Source organism: Cynocephalus volans, chromosome 10 (genome assembly GCF_027409185.1).
Source record: "Cynocephalus volans isolate mCynVol1 chromosome 10, mCynVol1.pri, whole genome shotgun sequence".
Taxonomy (NCBI): Eukaryota; Metazoa; Chordata; class Mammalia; order Dermoptera; family Cynocephalidae; genus Cynocephalus; species Cynocephalus volans.
Window position 1 is genome coordinate 113,053,083 of NC_084469.1, and position 20,235 is coordinate 113,073,317.

A 20,235-nucleotide genomic window follows, 5' to 3' on the forward strand; every position below is an offset into this window, starting at 1 on the left:
TGAGTAGTTGCAACAGAGAGCACATGGCCCATGGGGCCAAAAATATTTGCTATAGAACTTTGCTGACCCCAGCTCTAAGCATCTATATTTGCATTCAGATTGGTTCCAAAAATAAAAATGTGTTGAATTCAACTGGGTCTCTTAAAAGTAGTTAACTGTATTTGGAATTCTGTGTTTTTTCTGGGCATTGGGTGCGTGTGCCCCTAAAGCTGCGTGGGGCGGCTCATGGTCACTTCCCTGATGTCAGCTCAGAGCACCTGTGCAGTAGGGGTGGATGTCGCTTGGGGAAGGAAGACCAGACTCGGGTTAAGGGGCCCTTGGCCCCATGGCCAGGTGGTTAGAGCAGCACTGGCTGTCCGGGCCCCTGGCTCCTCCCTGTAGGTGACCCTTACCCTCTACCCATCTTCCTGCAGGAGAAGGGGGCAAGGGACTCACGGCAGGGCATGGCGTTTAGTGACATAGAACTGTGCCCTTGTTGGGCTCATGCTGAGGTAGACATTCAAGGAGGCTCAGCTCGCAGGGACCTCACCCCAGCAGGAGGGTCCAGCAGGCAGAGAGGGGAGTCACTTTGTCAGGGCTGTCCTCCCTCCTCTGGTTGTAGAGCAAGTCGTGTCCCATGGCCCTTTTTAAAGTATTTTTTCCAACATTCCACACAGCAAAGTTCAAAGAATTTCACAGTGAACACGTGCCCCACTCTCCCCGCCAAGGTTCTGCCCTCGTGTTTTCTGAACTTGCTTTGCCAAGCACCTGTCCATCCACCCTTCCTGCCCACATGTTAACCCCCCTTGCTTCTGGGGCTTTATTGTGGTAAAATACACCCAACATAAAAATTGCCGTTATCACCATTTTAAAGTGCACAGTTCAGAGACATATAGCACATCCACAGCATCGTACATCTGTTCCATCTGTCTATTCCAGACATTTTTGTTTGAATGGAGTCATCCTCCAGGCGGCCTCCTGACAGGCCTCTTTCACTGACGTTTTCAAGCTTTGTCCATGCCGTGGCGTGTGTCTGTACTGCGCTGCTTCCCACAGCCAAGTAGTGTTCTCTGTGCATGTTAGATCCCCGAGGTACAACAAGTAACCACAGACTGGGCGGCCTGAAACAACAGGAGTGTGTTCTCTCTGTTCTGGAGTCTACCACGCTCTAACCAACTGAGCTAACCGGCCAGCCTATGATGTCTGTTCTTAGACGCCACTTCCCTGTGAGCTCACAGCATTGGTGTCAGGCTGGGGAGGACGGCAGACAGCAGACACTGCACTGAGGACCAGCTGGCAGTGGAGGTGAACGCCAGCGAGGCTCTGGCCACAAGGCAGCTCTGTTGAGTGCCCCGGGGAGCTGCTGGGATTTGGCCGGAGCTCTGCAGCCCACTGGGGCATGAGGGCAGCTCCCCTGAGACTAGCGCTACCTACAAAAGGAGCTCAGTGCTCTTCCCATGCTCTTCCCTGCAGATGGGGTGGGGCGACCTGGGGCTGTATGGAGAACCTTCCAGAGAGACCCCGAACTTGGACCAGATGGCTGCAGAAGGGATGTTTTTCCCAAACTTCTATTCTGCCAACCCTCTGTGCTCACCATGTAAGTTAGCACTGGCCCCGGCCCTGGGTGGGGTGAGCCGAGCAGGACCTGGCACACCCCACATTCCTGCCATGAGGGGTGCAGAGCCTGTCAGGGATTTCCGAGGTAGAAGACGCTGCTTTTGCTTCCCGAGTTGAGTGGCTGCAGCCAGCTCAGGGAGAGGAGCTGAGAAGTGACACTGAGTCGTGGGATGTGGGGTACAGGGGTGGGGGGCGCTCCTGCTGACAGATGAATGTACAGGTGCTGATCTTAAGGAATAAGAAGGCGGGGTAAGGGGCCAATGTGAGGAGGGGCTGTGTGGGCCTGCAGTCCTGGGGAGAGTCCTGGGAGCGGATGCTGAGCTGCAGATGCGCAGTCCACGCCTCCACCTAGGCGGTGGGGACATTGCACCACATCCCCAGGCCACCAAGAGGCCAAAGGGGCTGAAAACCACAAAGGCCTGTTGCAAACCTGGTGCACAGAGTTCAGGCACAGTCCAGCAGGAGTCATGCACTTCAGAAGTGCTGGGGTGCCGGCCAGGGTGCGACCCGGATGCCATTCTCACCGTGTTTCTGTTTTTGTCACCTCCCTGTAGCCAGGGCGGCCCTGCTCACAGGACGGCTGCCCATCCGCAACGGCTTCTACACCACCAATGCGCACGCCAGGAATGGTAGGCCCCGATCCCTCTGCAAGGGCCGGTGTCCCGGGCCTTCAGGTGGGAGGGAGGCCAGGGCCAGGACGGACGCAGGAGAGGGAACACTGGTCAGCCCATTTCACGTGTGGCCTTAGATCTACAGAGTGGCCCCTGACTACCCAAGGTCACATGCTTTGTTTCTGTTACAACGTGACTTTAAGACAGATTGCAACACTTTCATCAAAAGCAACGCAGAGTAGGGCCGGCCTGTGGCTCACTCAGGAGAGGTGATGCTGATAACACCAAGGCCACGGGTTTGGATCCCATATAGGGATGGCCGGTTCACTCACTTGGGAGAGCAGGGTGCTGACAACACCAAGTCAAGGTTTAAGATCCCCTTACCGGTCATCTTTATAAAAGAAAAAAAAAATACAATGCAGGCTGGCAGCAGAGAGCAGGCTGAAGCGGCCCTCCGTCTCAGGACCCAGGGCAGGCGTGTAGGCTTCCTTTCCTGCCGCCCCTCCCCTGCTGCTCCCATCTTGCATTCTGGGGCGCTGCCCAGAGTGGCCTGAGGAGTTGGGCATGTCCCTCCCTCCAGAAGCTCCTGCTCCATTTTGGCAGTTAGCTGTACACCCAGAAAGAGACCTAAGGAAGCCAGGAGGTGTGCAGTCCTCAACAGTGAGTGTTGCAGAAACACAGTGCCCAAGGAGATCACAGTCTCAACGATGAACGGGACTTCAAGTGGCCTTTGAAGACAGGGAAGCACAGGAAGGATGGGGGAGGCACAGCCTGTGAGGGGGAGGGGCAGCACATAGACCCCAGGGCTGCTGGCTGGCCTGTGGCAGGGTGGGGCCTGAGGCCGAGCAGGATGTCCCCACCCCTCCCCTGGTAATGGAATGCCTGGAAAGATCCCGAAGTGTGTGCAGGTATGCCCACTCCTACCACGGCTTTGCCCGTTGACCCTAATGGGCCGGTGTTTAGATCCCATACAGGCTAGAATAAGCCGTCTACAATTTCCTGCTCCATGTTTCCATACGGCTCACATAACCATGTTGCTCTTCCAGCGTACACGCCCCAGGAGATCGTGGGCGGCATTCCGGACTCAGAGCGCCTCCTGCCCGAACTCCTGAAGGAGGCCGGCTATGTCAGCAAGATCGTCGGCAAGTGGTGAGTCCCTGACGCTTGCCTGCTGGTGTGCTCTGTACAGCCCACGTGTAGGCCTTTTTACAAGGGGTCATTACTAAAAGTTTCCAAACAAGGAAAGCTTCTCAGGTGGGAAATGGAAACTGTATTCTAGGTCCATTTAGATGTCAACAGCATTCCTTTAAAAGCTGGGCACAGCCCTCCAGGGCTGTCCTGCAGTCTTGCGGGTAGAATCTCAGGTCATGTACCAGGCTGGACATCAGCCTCACCTCACAGCTGCGGGCTTCTTACCACCACACCCCCTGGGCTACCTCCTGCCACAGCGTCCCGTGAAGAGCCACGTTATTGCACACGCAGGTGCCATTGTGGCCGAGACCCTGGTCAGCCAGTGGAGGGCTTCTGTCTAGTGTGAGAAGTTTTTATTCTAAATGAGGAAGAAGCAGCCAGGAAGTAGAGGAACAGCCATGCATTTTTGAATCAATGGTATTGAGTGATAACATCCTAATAAAAGTTCACATGGCTTCACTGTTTCCCTGTTTACACTGTTTCAAGCACATGAAACGTTTTATCTGTTTACTCCTTGGGACACCAAAGCACAGCATGTGAAGTCAGATTCCTGTGTCTCCTCGATGCCCAACAGCCTGACAAGCCCCCTTCCTTCAGGAGGCCGTCCTTGATATAACATACTCTGTGGTCTCTTGTTGGCCCTCCTGGGGATCAGCTGCTCCTCAGATGTTGACAGTCGTGACTACGGGGAATCCTCAGAGACTGGGAGAATAATCGGCAGAAAACCCAGGCACTCCAGAGGCTGCCTAGGGAGAGCTTGTCACTCTTACGTCAGGGGAAGCTGAGCTGCATTCTGATGGGGCGATGGTGACAGAGCACAGCAGATGGGCACGGTGGGCTGTGGAGTCCTCCTTTGGGAGGTCAGGGTCCCAGCAGGTACCGGGGAGTCACACAGAGGCTGACCCTCAAGGGCTGCCACAGCGTGTCAGGGCTGCTCCAACATGAGACCACCAGAGCGCTCTGTGCCTGGCCTAGCAGCTCTGCACCGGGTCCAGCAGCTCCCGTTCATGATCATTGACACAGGGCAGCCAGAGCTGGATGGAGGTATGTCTCCATGCAGCTCACTGTGGCCCCAAGACGACCATCGGCAGGAAAGAGGTGACTGCCAGGAGCGGGGGCCGAGCAGAGGCCTGAAGAAGCAGCTCTGTGTCGATGTGGGATGTGGCGCAGCAGCATACGGGCCCAGCAGTGGGGCCCAGCATGAGGACTGGCTCCAGGCGACCTGGACAGATCACGCGGCTGCTCCTCGCTCGGGTGGGGGTCTAGTCACAGGGCTGGAGGGCGTGTTGTTGGCCATGGCTGGGACTGCCCTAATGTCCTTCATCCCGACCCCAGCACCGAGGATCTGGATTTCATCTGCCTGATCAAGTCCAGGGTGGGGCGGGGTGTAGGGTATGGAGCCTGGACACCTGTAAAGAGTCTGCTTGATCTGCTCAAAGCCACACAGCGGGTGCAGAGGGCTGGGATGAAAATCCCAGAGGCCGGGCCGGCCCCGTGGCTCACTTGGGAGGGTGCGGTGCTGGTAGTGCTGACGCCGCAGGTTCGGGTCCTATATAGGGATGGCCGGTGCACTCACTGGCTGAGCGTGGTACAGACAACAACAACAACAAAAAAGAAAATCCCAGAGGCCTGCAAACCCTCCCTCTATCCCAGCTCACCTGCTGGTCAGTGCTGGACCCCACTATTGTTTTGAGATGAGCACACTGAATCGACAGCTTAACCTGAGCAGGATCTTGACCATGTGTTTCTCTTAAGCAAAAGCCTTTATGCTGATGGACACAGACACACAGGATTGTCACCTGTGGCCAGGTAATGACCTGACCAGCTGGAGTTCAGAAACAATAGGGCCTTATAGCAGTGGCCCTGAGAGTACGTAAGACGCAGAGAGGAAAGAGGGCAGAGCTGGCAGTTGAAGGATCGGTGAAGTCACAGCAGGTGTGCTCACCTGGAAGGGAGAGAAGACAGAGCACGTGAAGACTGAAGCGCCAACTCAAGAGGCAGAGTGTAGGCTAGCAGCCGTCCCAGAGCGACAGCACCCTAGAGCCCACCGGACTCTAGTGACACCTGCACCAGTCTCCTCTTCATGAGCGGACAAACGGAGGCCCCCAGACTCAGTGGCTGGCTGGACCCACTTGTCCCTGCTGGCCCTGCAACTCACCCAACTGAGTGAAGACAGGCTGACCTCAGGTCTGTGTGACTCCAGTCCTGGGTCCCCTGTGAGCGGTCAGGGCAGGGCCTCCCTGCCACCTTTGCCCAGGGACTGCCCCAAGTGCAGCTCGGAAGAGGACCCTTCCGCCCCAGGGACGCTGCTCTCAAAGCTGCAGCTACAGGTTTCCTCAGACTCACACTTCCATAAGGGGATCCCTCCTCCTTCACCAGTGTTCTGAGGAGCAGCTGGGAGCAGGATTCTCCCAGCACCGGTCTCGCTCAAGGAAACCTCAAGGAACTCTAGGCTATGACTCCAAGAGCCAGAGAGGGGTGTGGGCACCTCCAGCCAGTTGTCCTGTGGCTGTTCTTGGCTGGAGGGAATGAGATTAGGTGCGCCCCAAAGGGCAAGGAGCATGTGGAGTGGGAGCTTGGGGTGGGGTCTGGGTGTGGGGGACCACAGGGTGGGGTCTGGCAAGGGTGTGGGAACATAAGGTAAGGTCTGGCAGGGGATCCCCGCAGCTTTGCCTGATACCTGCAGTGTGCAGGGTGCCTGCAGGGGGTGCTTGCAGAGAGCCCAGCAGATGAGCCTCGGTCTGGGCACGTGGTCATGCTGTCTTAAAACCATCCAATCCTGGTCCTGCCCAGGGCTCTGGGGACGGAGCTGCTGTGGTGGCACCCACCCCGCCACCCTTTTGGCAGGGATCACCCTTAACTGGGAGAAGGGATTCTCAGTGACCTTACTGTTAGGAGACTTAAAACAACAATTACCTGACTACAGACGTTTCCACCCTGGAAAACCCAGAGGAAATCACCAGTGTCGGGACATCACCTACAGAGCTTTCCTGAGAGTTAGGAAGCTGGAGGAGGAAGCCCTGAGCATAGAGACAGGGTGAGGGGGGAGTTCCAGCCACTTTCCAGGTGGGTGGGAGATTTCTCACCATGGACCACCTCCAAGGCCCGTCCCAGCAGCCTGGCAGGACACCCCGGCCCTCTGCTGTGCCTCTGCGTGCCCATCCACCCTGTGTGCCGTCTGCTGTGCAGTGGCTGGGTGGGCATGTGGCTGGAAGCACTGGGGCTCTCATGCTGTGGTGAGGCCTTGCTGTTCTGTGTCTCGGTGGCCCAGGCTTAGCACATCCTCAGCAGGAGGAGGGCTGATTTTATTAAATATCTGTGGAGGTGATGGATCGTTGCTGCACAGAACCTTGGCACGTCCCACATGGGCCTTGGGCTACGTCTTTGTGTGAGTGTCTTGGGTTCCCGTTTCCAGGCATCTGGGTCACAGGCCACAGTTCCATCCGCTGAAGCACGGCTTTGATGAGTGGTTTGGATCCCCCAACTGTCATTTTGGACCTTATGACGGCAGAGCCCGGCCCAACATCCCAGTGTACAGGGACTGGGAGATGGTTGGCAGGTAATGGAGCCTATTCCTTCCCTCCCGTCCCCTGAACGTCTTCTGCCCCCATCCCTGCTGATGGCAGTGCCTGGCACTCCTGCCCTTTGCCTCTGATGTGCCCCGGGAGCAAGACGGCGTCCTTGTCCCACCTGCTGTGGGTGCTGGCCCGTCCTAGCATGAGGGCATTGGTCTGGCAGCTTGAGCGCTCAGGAAGTTTTGCCCTGGAGCCTTATGAGACTCATGCCTAAGGCCTTTCCCAAACTTCTTAGGGTCACAGATCCCTTTGAAATATCACAAGTGCCCAAAACCCTGCCCTGCATGGTGGGCTCACATCGTTGTGACTGAGTTTCTGGGGTTGGTGGCCCTGTGTAGCCCTTTGGTGGGTGCCGGCTGTGCTCTGGACGTCCAGGGAAATAGGAACATCACAGAGGACATGACGGGATTGGAACCCTTTCTCCTGGACCGAGAGGCACTGGCCTGGTGCTCAGCTGGGTGTGGGGCCTCCCTCATGGCAGCTCCTGAGTCAAATGGGCTTTATTTCTTGAATTTTGTTTGGCTTAATTTTTTTTTTTTTCTCTTTTTTTGGTGGACACTCTGATTACATATCAGTGGACCAAAACCTGAGCCAGCTTGGTGCCTTTTTTTAAATGGCAGCTTTATTGAGATAGAATTCACATACCATACACTTCACCCACTGAAAGTGTTCATTTCAGTGGTTTTGATGTAGTCACAGAGTTGTACAGCCATCACCACAATCAATTTTAGAACGTATTCCCCACCTCAAAAAGAAACCCAACTCTTAGCTCCCTGCCCCAAGTAACCACACCTCGACCTCCCGCCTTGTTATCTGTCCTGCCCTCAACCTTCCAAATGGGGAGGGGTCATGGTGGGGATCCAGTCTCAGCCCCCATGTCGTCCTAGACAAGATCATACCACCGAGGAGAGTTCAAGCTTCCAGGGTGATTATTCCATAATTGAGACATCTCCATCTTTCTTTTAAATGAGGCCGTGACTCTGCCGGGGAATTCAGGGAGAAGGGGGCTTTATTGGCCTAAATTCTGATTTCTGTCTGGATCTGTATTATTTTCAGATTTTATGAAGAATTTCCAATTAATCTGAAGACTGGAGAAGCCAACCTCACCCAGATCTACTTACAGGTGGTGGGAAGCTGAGTTGGGCTGGGCGCTCTCTGGGGTGGGGGCAGAGGAGGACGGCGTGGCCTTCTCCACAGGAGGCGCTGGACTTTATCAAGACTCAGCAGGCACAGCAACACTCCTTCTTCCTCTACTGGGCCGTTGACGCCACGCACGCACCTGTTTATGCTTCTAAGCCTTTCTTGGGCACCAGTCAGCGAGGGCGGTGAGTTCCTGGTCAGAGAAACACAGACCACCCCTGGGGGCTTCGCTGTGCTTGGTACCCACAGGGACTGGCACTGGGTACCGTTATGTTTAATCACCAGTCATGGAAAAGACCAAAGCACCCAGCCCCTCTGAAGCTCTCCACCAGCCCAGGATTAGTGGAAGGGGGTGCCGTGGGGTGTTGGTTCCATTCTGGGTAAAGCACGTGGACTTGAGCTTCTTTTCTGTGACCAGGCTGGCTGGCCCCTTCCATGGGCCATCTCTGAAACTGTGACTTCATGTGCTCCCTGAATCACACTAATGCCATGGCCTGCCTGATAAATGTCACCTCTCCCTGCAGGTACGGAGATGCCGTTCGGGAGATTGACGACAGCATTGGGAAGATACTCAAGCTCCTGCAGGGCCTGGGGATTGCGGAGAGCACGTTTGTCTTCTTCACGTCTGATAACGGTGCTGCCCTCATCTCTGCTCCCAGTCAAGGCACGTGTTCGTGGTCATCCCCACAGTCGTCATGTCCACAGGGAGGGCTTTGTTCTAGGTGCCAGGACGGGCCATGACTCAGTCAGAGTCCATCAGCCAGCCCTGTGGGCAAAGCATGAAGGGCCCCAGGTGGGTTGGGGAGGGCCAGATCCCAGAGAGCCTCGGAGCCAGGCCCACGGCCCTTCCCCCCCACCAGGACTTGGGAGGAAGAGGGGAGCCACAGTGGGGAGGTGACAGGGTTTGTCTCGGGAGGAGGTTGCACGCCTCCCCAAAGTGGCCCTGGGTGATAGGAGGCTTTGGAGGCCTCATGCTGGAGGCTGATGGTGACAGGCACAGATGAGGAGGAGAGCCAAGTGGGGAGGGGCACGGTGCTGCAGAGGTGGGCTAGGGGCAGACACCATCAGACCCAGGAGCCCCCACCTCGTCCCCTCGAGCGAGCAGCTCTGCATCCAAGATGGGGCATCTTTTCCTAGGCTCATGTTGGAGGCCCCTGCAGCCTGGCGTCCTTGGGAGGAGAGGCGACTTTGGGATTTCAAGTGACAGGAACCCGGCACAGCTACTTAAGCTGAAAAATAAGCGTGTTGGCAACAGGACAGCATCTCAAGGCTGGGCCAGGGGCTCCGTCAGTGCCTGCGGGGGGCCCATGCCTGCGCCAGGGGAGCTTGGTTCTTACACAGGCCCTCCCCACACAGCTGATGACCCAGAGGAAGGAGTGGGACTGTCCCTCTCCCAGCAAGGGCCCAGGGCCCAGCGGGAATCATAGACCCCTGATGCACGTGGAGAAGGCCAAGGGACAGTTCCCGGGGAAGGGAGGGTCTGGCCAGAGGGCAGTGGGCGATGTCAGCCACCGTCCCCCCAGAGGGGAGTTCTAGGGGCACCCACCTCTGACAGCTGTCACCTGTAACCACCAACCAGGTTCAGTGAGGCCTTTGAGGACCTGGGCTTTAGGCCTCAGCAGCCTTGAGTCTTCACTTCTAAATTATAGACTAGTTCACACAAACAGGTCTGCGTGTGTCCGTGAGGTGTGAGTACCACACAGTGAGAGTCTGCACGTCCACCACCCTGCTCAAGAAGGAGAGATGGAATGTCGACACCTCTGAGCCCCAGGCGTCCTTCCCCAGAGGTGGCCATTGCTCCAAACACTTAAGAAACACTGACTGAAAGAGTCACAGTTACCTGTGATGGGAGTGTGTTTTGTGGTCTGCTTAGAGAGCTTCTGAGTCCTGCTCACAAGGATAGCCACGTTTCCACTTCTGAGCAGTAACTCCTCTTTAGAGCACAATATTCCTGTTTTCTTTGGGGAACCCTACAACCAATGCATCTCAGACAAGGGCCTGGGTCAGAGCTACTGAGGTTTCCTGACCTTGTGCTTGAAGCCTGAACTCCTTGGCCAGGTCCTTTGTCTCTATGACAGGTCTCAGTGACTCTGCAGCATTACCTCGGAAGGGAGGTGGTGGGGTGAGCCCATGCTTCCCACAGGCGAGCATGCCTGCCGAGGACACTGAGCAGCTCTGATTCACTGCTGGGCCTAGGACTTCAGGTCCAGGTGGTCTGATGGGTGGTGACTGTCCTCCTCCAGGTGGCAGCAACGGTCCCTTTCTGTGTGGGAAGCAGACCACATTTGAAGGTGGGATGAGAGAGCCCGCGATTGCATGGTGGCCGGGACACATCCCTGCAGGCCAGGTGAGTCAGGGCGGCTCCATCTGCAAGGCAGAGAGTCCCAGCCTATGCTCGTCCTCCCCATTGTCCTCGAAGTCCAGTTCCTCCCAGGGCGTGTGGAGCTGGCTGTGCACAGTGAGGGGGCAGGGAGGCCCGTGGGGGGCGCTGGAATAGCATCACACAGGTGCTGGTAGCTACTGTGGGGTGAGGAGGCTTCTGTGGCCCCATCCACGTGGCAGTCCTGAGTGAAGTGGGCAGAGCAGGCTCCCCGTGCAGGACCTCCAGAGCCCTCAGTGTGCTGATGGGTCCCATGAACTTCCAGAAGGGCTCAGAGCAAGCTGAGATTTTTAAAACTTATCTGGCCACAGAATCTTTTTTCTTTTTCCATGTGCGTCTTGGGCCAGTGTTCCGTGGACCCACTCTCAGAGAACAGAAGCAGCCCAATGTGGTTTCATTGATGTCTGTCTTCAGTGTAGGGTGCAGACCTCATCGGGTGGGGGGCCTGGCCCTCTGGCTGGGGGAGGGGTGTGTCCTGCTGCTGTCTCCTGCTTTTGTGCCTTACAGCACATTTGCCCCTGATCACCAACCCTCTGGCCCCAGGAAAGCTACCCCTCAGCTGAGCACCCACACTGTGGAGTCTTCCCCAACCAGGACCCTTGATTCACCCCATGAGACTGGTGTTTGTAAATATGCACATTTCTCAATTTCTTATTGGTCTTTTCCCTTCTAATGATCTACTTTGGAGGCTGCTGTTCTCTGCACTTGTGTCAAGGCATTTAACCCTTACAGCACCATGAACAGCCACATAAGTTTCCTGTGGCTGCTGAAACATGTCCCCACACACTTGATGGCCTAAAACAGCACACATCGATTCTCCTACAGTTCAGGAGTCAGAAGGTGACACGGGCCTCACTGCACTAAAGTCAGGGTGTAGGCAGGGCTGGCTCCCTCTGGAGGCTCCAGGGGAGAACCTGTTTCTTTGACTTTTCCAGCTTCTAGAGGCTTCTGTGTCCCTGGGCTCGTGGCCCCTCCTCCACCTTCAAGCCCAGCAGCACAGCTTCTCTCTGACTCTGTCTGCTACCTCCCTCTTCCATATTTAAGCACCCTGTGATCACATGCACCCACCTGGACAATCCAGGCCAATCTTGCTATTTTAAGGTTAGCTGATTGACAACCTCAGTCCCATCAGCTTTCTTAACTCTCCTTTGCCATGTAAGGTCCAGGGATTGGGACGTGGACATCCCTGGGGAGCTATCACTTTGCTGACCACAGGCAGGCCCTCTCCACCTTCCCCCACCCTTATTCCACACATTAGGAAACTGAGGCCCAAGGAGAGGAAGTCACTGTCAGGACCCCCCAGCTGGTGGGCAGGGCGGGAGCAGACCCCAGGCATCTGGCTGTGGAGTCCACTCTTCTGCCTACCATGCCTGGGATGGCCATTTGTATCCCCAGCAGCAAGTGGGGCCTGGGTCTCCTGTGACACAGGACTGCAGGCAGAAGGACTACGTGGTCCACTGAACACACAGCTGCAAGCCTGCCCGTCAGTTCACCAGCTCCCTCTGAAAGGCAGAAGTGGCTGTGGCAGTGACCGCATCATGTGCGGGAGCAGCATGGCCAGCAGGGCACAGGCTGGGTGCCCAGGCTGGTCACAACCACCAGCTCCTCCTGTGTGAGACAGACCTGGGATCGTAGGCACACCCCAGACTCAGCACTCTCGGAGGCAGGGGGGCCGTGTGGCCTCACATGGGGCACTTGCAGGGAGAGCTGGGCCAATAGTCTGTTAGCAGACACTGTGACAATGATGTGAGACTGAGGACATTCTGTAGGTCTTGAGAGACACGAGGTTTCCCAGAGCATGGATACCCAGCAGGGGCCGGACAGGCCACAGCAGCTCTGCTCCCTGGCTGAGGAGCCCACCCGGGAACGGGGAGGTGGAGTGCCCCCACACACCCAGAGCCCCCAGCCCGCCCAGCTCCATGTCCAGCGGATTCAGGAGCAGGCTTGGGGACAGCTCCCGCTGAGGAGGATTCCTTGTCCTCCTCGCTCCCTGAAGGAGGAAGGGACATATCTTGCCAAAGCACACGGCCGCTTCCCTCCGTGTTCCACGGGGCACAAGCCTAAACTGAATTAGATGGGTGTCAGGCCTGCACGCTGTGACAACGCAAGAGGACTTCACCTAAAGCGCTCTGGCATTTGTCCTCCTGGTGTCAGATGTTTAGCTTTCGCTGCCTCTGCTCCTGGCGGGGGTGACTTTGTTAATTGTAGCTTTTGATTCAGAGCTGAGTCTTGAAAGTGCTGATAACAGCCTCGGCCACTCCCCGCCGTGGGCCTGCAGCTAAGGGATTGCGTTTAACTAAAGGAAATCTCGAGAGCTTCTATTTTTCAAAAGGGCTTGCTTGAGCCCCGCAGCTGCCCGCGCTGCTGCAGGACACTCAGACGCCGCGCACATCACCAAGGCAGCCTCTCCTCATTTACTTTTTCCACACAGTGAGATGTCCGCGTTCCTTTTTTTTCCTTTTCTCCTTTTTTTTTTCTTTTTTTAAATTTTCCTGTCCTTAAAAAAAAGATGCTCGGGCCGGCCCGTGGCTCACTCGGTAGAGTGCGGTGCTGCTAACACCAAGGCCACGGGTTCGGATCCTATATAGGGATGGCCGGTTTGCTCACTGGCTGAGTGTGGTGCTGACAACACCAAGTCAAGGGTTAAGATCCCCTTACCGGTCATCTTTTAAAAAAAAAAAAAAGAAGATGCTGGCAGGGAGGGACACGCCTGTAAGGCCCCCACGGCCTGACCTGTGGTCGTCTCCCCGGAAAGGCTCCTAAGAATTTTTTGAACCAAACACTGACCTCTGTTCCTCCCTGCCCCACGCTGGGTGCTGCAGACCCCAGGACACAGGAGCCGCCACGAGGTGTGTGTTCACCCTCCTGAGAAGCTTCTCCTCGTGTACAGGAATGTCCGAGTGAGACCAGGGACCTAATTAGGTGACTAAGCTGCGATCTCTCTCTGGCTCAGCTGAACAAGGCCAGGCCAGGGTCCTCCAGGACTGCAGGAAGCACCGTCTGCCCTGGACAGTGGCTCGCGCTCCTGGCCAACACAGGAGGAGGCTGCGTGGCTGAACCACCATGTGCTGCCCCAACGGCTCAGCAGGGCTCCGTCTCCTGTTCCCCCACTGATCATGCCCCCCAGCCCCAGAGTTAAGGAGCAGAGACAGCTTGCTGCCAGTCCCCAGCGTGGCCACCACGTGGTGGGGTCCCTGAGGACCACTGGAGGAGCCCAGGTGGGCCCCTGAGGAGGCAGAGCCATGAGAGGCTCACTGCTGGTCACTACTGGTCACCGCTGGTCGTCAGTGACCGTGCACTCTGGCGTGTTGGGGCGTGAGCAGGGAACAGCTGCTCGCCACCAACAGCTGCACCCGTGCACAGCAGAGTCCAGCTCACAACCCTGCCTTTCCGGAACTGTTGCTTGCAGGACATGTCCAGAGGGCCATCCTGCTACTCTTGGGGGTTTCACCACCCAGCGTGGTCCCGTCCGGCCTGCACAATGCTCTGCACCGCTTCTGGGTCTGGGGGCCTTTCCCCACCTGCCCCCCGCACGTGATCGCACAGAGGCTCTGGGGCACTGAGTGTTAGAGTGACACTGGCCGTCTGCCTCGGGCAGGTGGGCACCGAGAGGGTCCTCCTGGCATCTCTGAAGGAAGGGCTGTGGTGGCTCTCCTTCTGTCTGTCTGTGACCCAGCCCCAGCACAGGATACAAGTGCAGGAGGCACAGCCTGACCCTGGGGTCAAACTGGCCGGTTTGAGTACCCTCCGCCACTCACAGGCTCTGTGACCCCACTCAACCCCTGACCCCTGTGGGCATGGGGTGTGGATGTACAGTGTGTCTGTGGACCCTGCTGGGCAGCAGGGCCGACACCCCGGGGACCAGCCCCCAGCCACTGTCTAGTCAGGGCAGAGCGTCGTGCGCATCACTGCCATGTCCATTTCAGGTGAGCCACCAGCTGGGCAGCATCATGGATCTCTTCACCACCAGCCTGGCCCTCGCAGGCCTGCAGCTGCCCAGTGACCGGGTGATTGATGGCCTTGACCTCCTCCCTGCCATCCTACAGGGCCAGCTAATAGACAGGTGGGTGCTGGATGGACACAGCCTCCTGCCCCAGCTCCAGGAGCTGGAGTGGAGCTACCAGCAAGGCCGAGGCCTCCTCACCCAGCTGGTTCTGGTGGTCTGGAAGCGGGAGCATGGGTGATCGGATGAGGGAGACGAGAGGGAGGTAGGGGAGCTTGTGGCAGGCAGCCCCTGGGACCAGCACGTGGGGAGGGGGTGGCCAGGCACAGCGAGGCCTTGACTCTCAGGAAAGCATCCTGAAGTCCAGGTGGTCGGGCCTCGTCCCTGCTTGTAGGCCAGGCATGTCACCGTCCCTGTCACCACCCCTGCATCTCACCCACCTACAGTCCTGGTTTTTGTCTTGTCTGCTTCAGGCCATGGCTAGGAGGAGAAAATGTCCCTCTACCCAGGTCACCAGCCCCTAAGACTCTTAAGCCTGGCTCATCCTGCATTCACCCTTGCGCCCAAATTCTTCAGGTCCAAAATCCATTTCTTTCCACCTGAGACCAGCTACCGTTTTGCTCAAACTGAGTTTGCTGGGTAGCTCTGAAGGGGCTTGAATTTTAAAGAGTTAAATCGCATAGAAAGTAGCAGCAGCCACAGAGAGCCAGCGGCATGTGGCCTCTGCTTTTAGGGGAGGGATTAGAGGGGTTTTGCTATTTTTTTTTTTTTTCTTCAGAATTGCTTATTTTTTCTTCCTTGAAACGTGGCCCAGGAGCTTGTTGACTGCCAGGGAAAGAAGGTTCTGGGTGCCATCCAGCCCCGCACCCTGTGCTCCAGCCTTCCGACAGGACCACCTGGTCCCTGTGACGGGCACCCCATCTGCCTCACTCCCCACCTGCTGGCCCCCAAGGCCTGGCTTTGCCTCTCCAAGGGCTGAGGAGAGGGACAGTTGTGGGGGCCCAACCCTGGCAGCCTCATGGGCCCTTTCACTTTTTTGTACAATCTGATCTCAGTGTGATCATTGTAAAATTTCAACTGAAAGCTGGTGGCATGCCCGGCCAGGAACACCATGGTGGTCTCGCTGTTTCTTGTGTCATTACATGACCCCATCCCCCACAGGCCGATATTCTATTACCGTGGCAACACACTGATGGCGGTCACTCTTGGCCAATACAAGTCTCACTTCTGGACGTGGACCAACTCCTGGGAGGAGTTCAGCCAGGTACGGGGCCGGGGAGCGGGGTCTGCTGAGGACGTGGGCACAGCCCTCCCCGCGGCCTCTTCACCTGTCCCTCCTGCATCTTCTCCCAGCATCACTGCCTCCTAGTGCCATCCCGAGCATGCACGGTCCTCCCCAGGCCCTGTCAGCAGCAGCAGGTCATGCCTGGCCTGCCCTCCATTAGGTGCTTGGGGGCTGCTCGTGGATGGAGGTGTAGGACCCTTGGGGTGAGGACAGTCCCCCCATCTCACGCACGACCCCTCTTCAGGGCCCCACTGTTGGCTGCTTGAGGGTCGGGTAGTTCAGAAACTGGAGAATGGAAGCCCCTCCCAGGCCTGGAGGGGGACCCAGCCAGCGCTGCCCAGGCTGGTGTCCAGAGAGGACAGGGGCTCCATCTGGGAAGGCACAGAGCAGCTCCTGGTCCGAGTCCCCCAGGCTCCTGTCAGCTTCTGTAAAGTCCAGAAGGTTCTGCCAGCAGAGCTGCTATCTACACGGCCTGGCAGGTGTCCACTAGCCGGTCCTGACTGACGTGTTGCCGGTAGGGTCAGAGGGTATTGGGAGAAGCCCACCCCAGCGCCAGTGGGTAGGGCTCGCCCTGCGGCTAGCAGGTCGGTAGGGACTTCAACCTCGTCCGCCTGGCCGCTTTGGGGAACTCAGCTTCTCCTGTTTTCTGTGAGAGCCTGTGGTTTCCACAGCTTCGGCTTCCATCTTCTTGGGGTAGGAAGCACATAAACGTACTCTCGACTGCATGTGGCTCTTAGCAGAGCCGCTCCCCAGCGAGAGGCTGCCCCTGACGCCAGAATCCGCCGTCCCGAGGGGCCTGGGCTCTCTGTCACGTGGCAGTGGGCAGAGTGGGGCCTTCAGTGGTGGACTTACTCATTGTGGCGCAGATACAGGTTGTTCCTAAAAATAAATGCCCGGAGCCTGAGGGGTCAGTGGGGTCAGAGGGGGCAGGGCTGGCAGGAGGCCGGGGCCCCCTGTGCTCAGGGGCAGTGAGGAGGGACAAGGGCGCTGCAGCCAGGGAGTGTTCCAAGAGGGCTACGTGGCCTTTCTTTCTTTGGATTTTTTATGGGTTTGATTTTTCTAGTGTTATCAGTTAGATACTTCATTTGAGCCTAACAAGAACAAATGGAGTTTGTGTTTTCCAGCCTAACAGCAGATGAGAGTTGGCCCGTGTGACTTTCTTCATATGTCCAGGGCCATGCTAGGAGAAAGCCAGGCTTTTCCATGTAGGATGAGCCTGTCGAATACATCCTGTCCTGCCCCAGGCCCCACAAGGCGTGGAGCGCCAGGCGGCCCGGGCCCTGTGCACTCAGCATGCCCATTAGAAACACCGATTCCATCCGGGGCTTTGGCTGCTGTGATCCACACAAAGACGGTGGAATCTGCTGATTTCATCCCTTTCTGTCTTGTGCAGTTGGTGTGGGTCAGACAGGAGCCATGGGGGCCCAGGACACCATGGACAGTAAGGTGGTCCCTTCAGTTCTCAGACCCCTTGGAGACATCCCGGTAGGGAAGGGGCTTCACTCTGATTACCCCCCATCCCCAGTGTGCTGGGCAATGCTGTGGAGGCCCTGCCACCGTCACCAAACTCAGCTCTGACTGCAAGCAGCCACTGGTTGCACAGGCCAAATTCATCCCCTCCTGGAGACACACCACATGACTCAGGCATCCTGGACATTGGTGACAGGCTCTTTGAGTTTGTTCAGTCGGTTCCACTGGCCCCAGGGCGGGCTCTCACCTCAGTGGTTCAGGGACACACAGCTCAGGTTTGGGGACCTGCTGCATCCATCTGGAGAACATCATGCTGGAGCCAGGACCTGGTCACACACAGCCAGATCAGCGCCAGCCTGGGGGGTGAAGAGCCAGCATCACCCCTGGCTCACCTGAGAGGCTTTAGGGGTTACCTGTTGTGGCCCCTACAGCCTCCTCCCTCCCAGGGTTCAGTGAGGCTGAGCAGGAGGAGCCTGCAGATAATAAGGGTGGTATCCCCTGAGCTGCCCACGGCCATCGCTTGTGCCTGCCCAAGGCTCTGCCCCCCGCCCTGTCCGGCTGGAGAATGTGTCAGGCAGTTCTGTTTAGAGTCCATGTGGCTGCCCCACTGGGGCTACGCTGTTGTTCTGAGCTGGCTCCTCCTCTGAAGGTGAGGTCTGGGGGCATCACAGCTGGGGACATGCGGGTGTGTAGTCCCCAGGTTCGGGGTCACCTGAGTGGACTTTATTAGCACCCATCCCAAGAATCAAGCTGTCCACTCCCTTCCTGGGTGTGAGAACCTGGGGTTTCCTCCATGTGACATCACCACAGATAGCTGATTCTGAGGGTCCTTTGCCCATGGCACTGGGTAGACCCAGGGGTCCCTCACAGTCCGCCCTAATGGGGTCTCAGCATTGGTTCCCTTCAGGCCACTGGTGGGGGTTGGAATGGTGAGGTGTGAGGAGGCGCTACAGCCGTGGATGAGTGGGGGACACTGGGCGGTGCCTGCCTGATGAGGAGGCAGTCAGGACGGAGGGCAGATGCTGCCCGCTCAGGGTCACTGCCAGATGCTGGGCCCTGTGGGCCCTGCCCACTGTCTTCCTCCTGCCCTGTCTCAGCTCCCTGCAGCCCCTGTCCACATCCAGCTGGCCCTGAGCACTCCATGGACTCTGCTTCACCCAGGTCTCTCCTTGCCCTTTCTGCCCTGATATCCACCTCCCCCCCCACCCTTGCCTGCTGCCCCCTGCTGTCAGGCTCAGTCATCTCCACTGTCCATGCTGTGCTCGGCCTCCTCAGCTCTAGGCTTGTCCTGAGCCTAGATGCTACTCGCAGCCTTCTGGCCCCCGAGTGCCTAGGTTGTGTGTGTCCGTGGGCAGTGCTGCCCGCCACACTTGCCACGCACCCGCCACCTGCCCAAGTGCCACAGGTGGTTCATTGGCTCTTCCATTCATTCCATTACTGCTCGATGGCAGGTGGGTTAGTGAGCCCCTGCACATGCCAGACAAGTGGCGGATGCAGCCACAGCCAAGCCCAGCACAGAGGACGTGCCCCACCGTGGTGATAGTGTCAAAGGCTAGTGAGGAGCACGAGAGGTCAAACGTGTCTACGTGACCTTCTGTGTTTCTTGACCAAATCCTGCAAGCCTTAGCCTAACTGCATGTCTTCCTCCATCTTTCTCCGTCCACCACATGCATTCGGCTTCTGGGCTGCCACCTGCTCTCCTTCAGGAAAAGGGCCATTCTGCACCAGGCTGGCTCCACCGCAGGTGCCCCAAGCACGAGGTCCCCTCAGACAATGACAGTTGTGAGAGAGAGGTCCTATACCAAGTAGCATGATCTTAATTAAGTTTATGTCTAGACTTGGGTACTTCTCCATTAGCTGTGTAGCATTTTTATGCTAAATATGGTTGTTTATCCTGCTGTTCAGTCCACATTTGTTCTCTAGTGGGTTGCTCCCAGGAGTTCAAGGTCACCTGCTGTAACCACTGTGGTATCCATTGTCAGCCCCTTGAGCCACTTGGGATGCAGCCATGGATTCAGAAATCTGCAGCTCACTGCAGATAAATGGGATTTCATGGGCTTCCAACCTCCCTGCTTTATTGAAAAGCAAATACTAACTGCTCCACTGACCTGCTGTCCGTGGCAGACTCAGGGACGTGTTAGAAAGCAGTCTGCTGTGAGACGGCACTGACGCCCACTGGAAGCCCCATTGCCTGTGCTGCAGAAGTGGTGACTGCTCCCCACAGGCCCTACAAACAGTACCCTGAATCGGCAGGAATGCCCGCACCACGCTGCTGCAGGGCCCCTGGCATGGTGCCTCGGGCTTCCCCTTTCCGGAATCAGGGAGTCCGAGGGCAGCCTGAGAGTGCTTTTAGGGCCTCAGGGACATCCTTGGACTGGGACAGCTCTGACCATACACTGATGTGTGGACCCATTGCAAGTGGGAGTCAGGCTGTCTCTGGGGCCAGGGGCCACTTGGGGAGGGGCTGCGCAGGGCTGGCTCTGCTGCTGGCCGAGGTGCGTGGGGCTGCTGGCTCACACCTGAGCCTTAAATGGAGGATTAGCTTGTTGCCGGCTTTCTCTATCTTTTCCTCTGTTCTCTGAAATATATTACTCATAGTTATTTTGAAATCTTTGCCCGTTTCTTGAGCATGTAATCGTAGTTATTCTAAGGTCCACGCCTGCTAACTTGGATTCCTTCTCCCTGGGGGGCTGTTTCTGTTGTCTGGGTTTTTTCCTGGCCTTCAGGCGTGCAGTCCTTCCTCCTTGCCATCTCGTGATTTTTGTAGGAACGCTGAGCATCATGATTTTTGTTCTCTAACAAAGGGCCCCCTCCCTTCCACTAGGCAGATGGAGTAAAGTGTTAAAGGAGCTTCCTTCTGTGAAATTCGTGGCAGTCACGAAGATATGAGATTGACTAAGATATTTGAAAGATGCTCATTCACCACCTGAAAAAAGGGGGTGCCAAGAAACTAGGGGAGGGACACAGACGTGCTTGCTGAGCGGCTCTGGGGCCCAGGGGTGACAGGAGACCTCACCTTTCCGCAGTACGGCCACACATCCACC

General features: G+C 57.0%; 1 protein-coding gene across 1 annotated transcript in view; it reads left to right on the forward strand.

Moving 5' to 3' along the window:
- GALNS (galactosamine (N-acetyl)-6-sulfatase) overlaps positions 1 to 20,235 on the forward strand; it is a 36,267-nt gene that overhangs the window by 7,607 nt on the left and 8,425 nt on the right. Inside the window, exons 2-11 of the mRNA XM_063111731.1 lie at positions 1,453 to 1,576; positions 2,151 to 2,225; positions 3,254 to 3,356; positions 6,814 to 6,957; positions 8,030 to 8,096; positions 8,171 to 8,298; positions 8,638 to 8,777; positions 10,357 to 10,460; positions 14,420 to 14,556; positions 15,598 to 15,700. Coding sequence (XP_062967801.1) covers positions 1,453 to 1,576; positions 2,151 to 2,225; positions 3,254 to 3,356; positions 6,814 to 6,957; positions 8,030 to 8,096; positions 8,171 to 8,298; positions 8,638 to 8,777; positions 10,357 to 10,460; positions 14,420 to 14,556; positions 15,598 to 15,700 — 1,125 coding nt within the window. The remainder of the gene's footprint in view (positions 1 to 1,452; positions 1,577 to 2,150; positions 2,226 to 3,253; positions 3,357 to 6,813; positions 6,958 to 8,029; positions 8,097 to 8,170; positions 8,299 to 8,637; positions 8,778 to 10,356; positions 10,461 to 14,419; positions 14,557 to 15,597; positions 15,701 to 20,235) is intronic.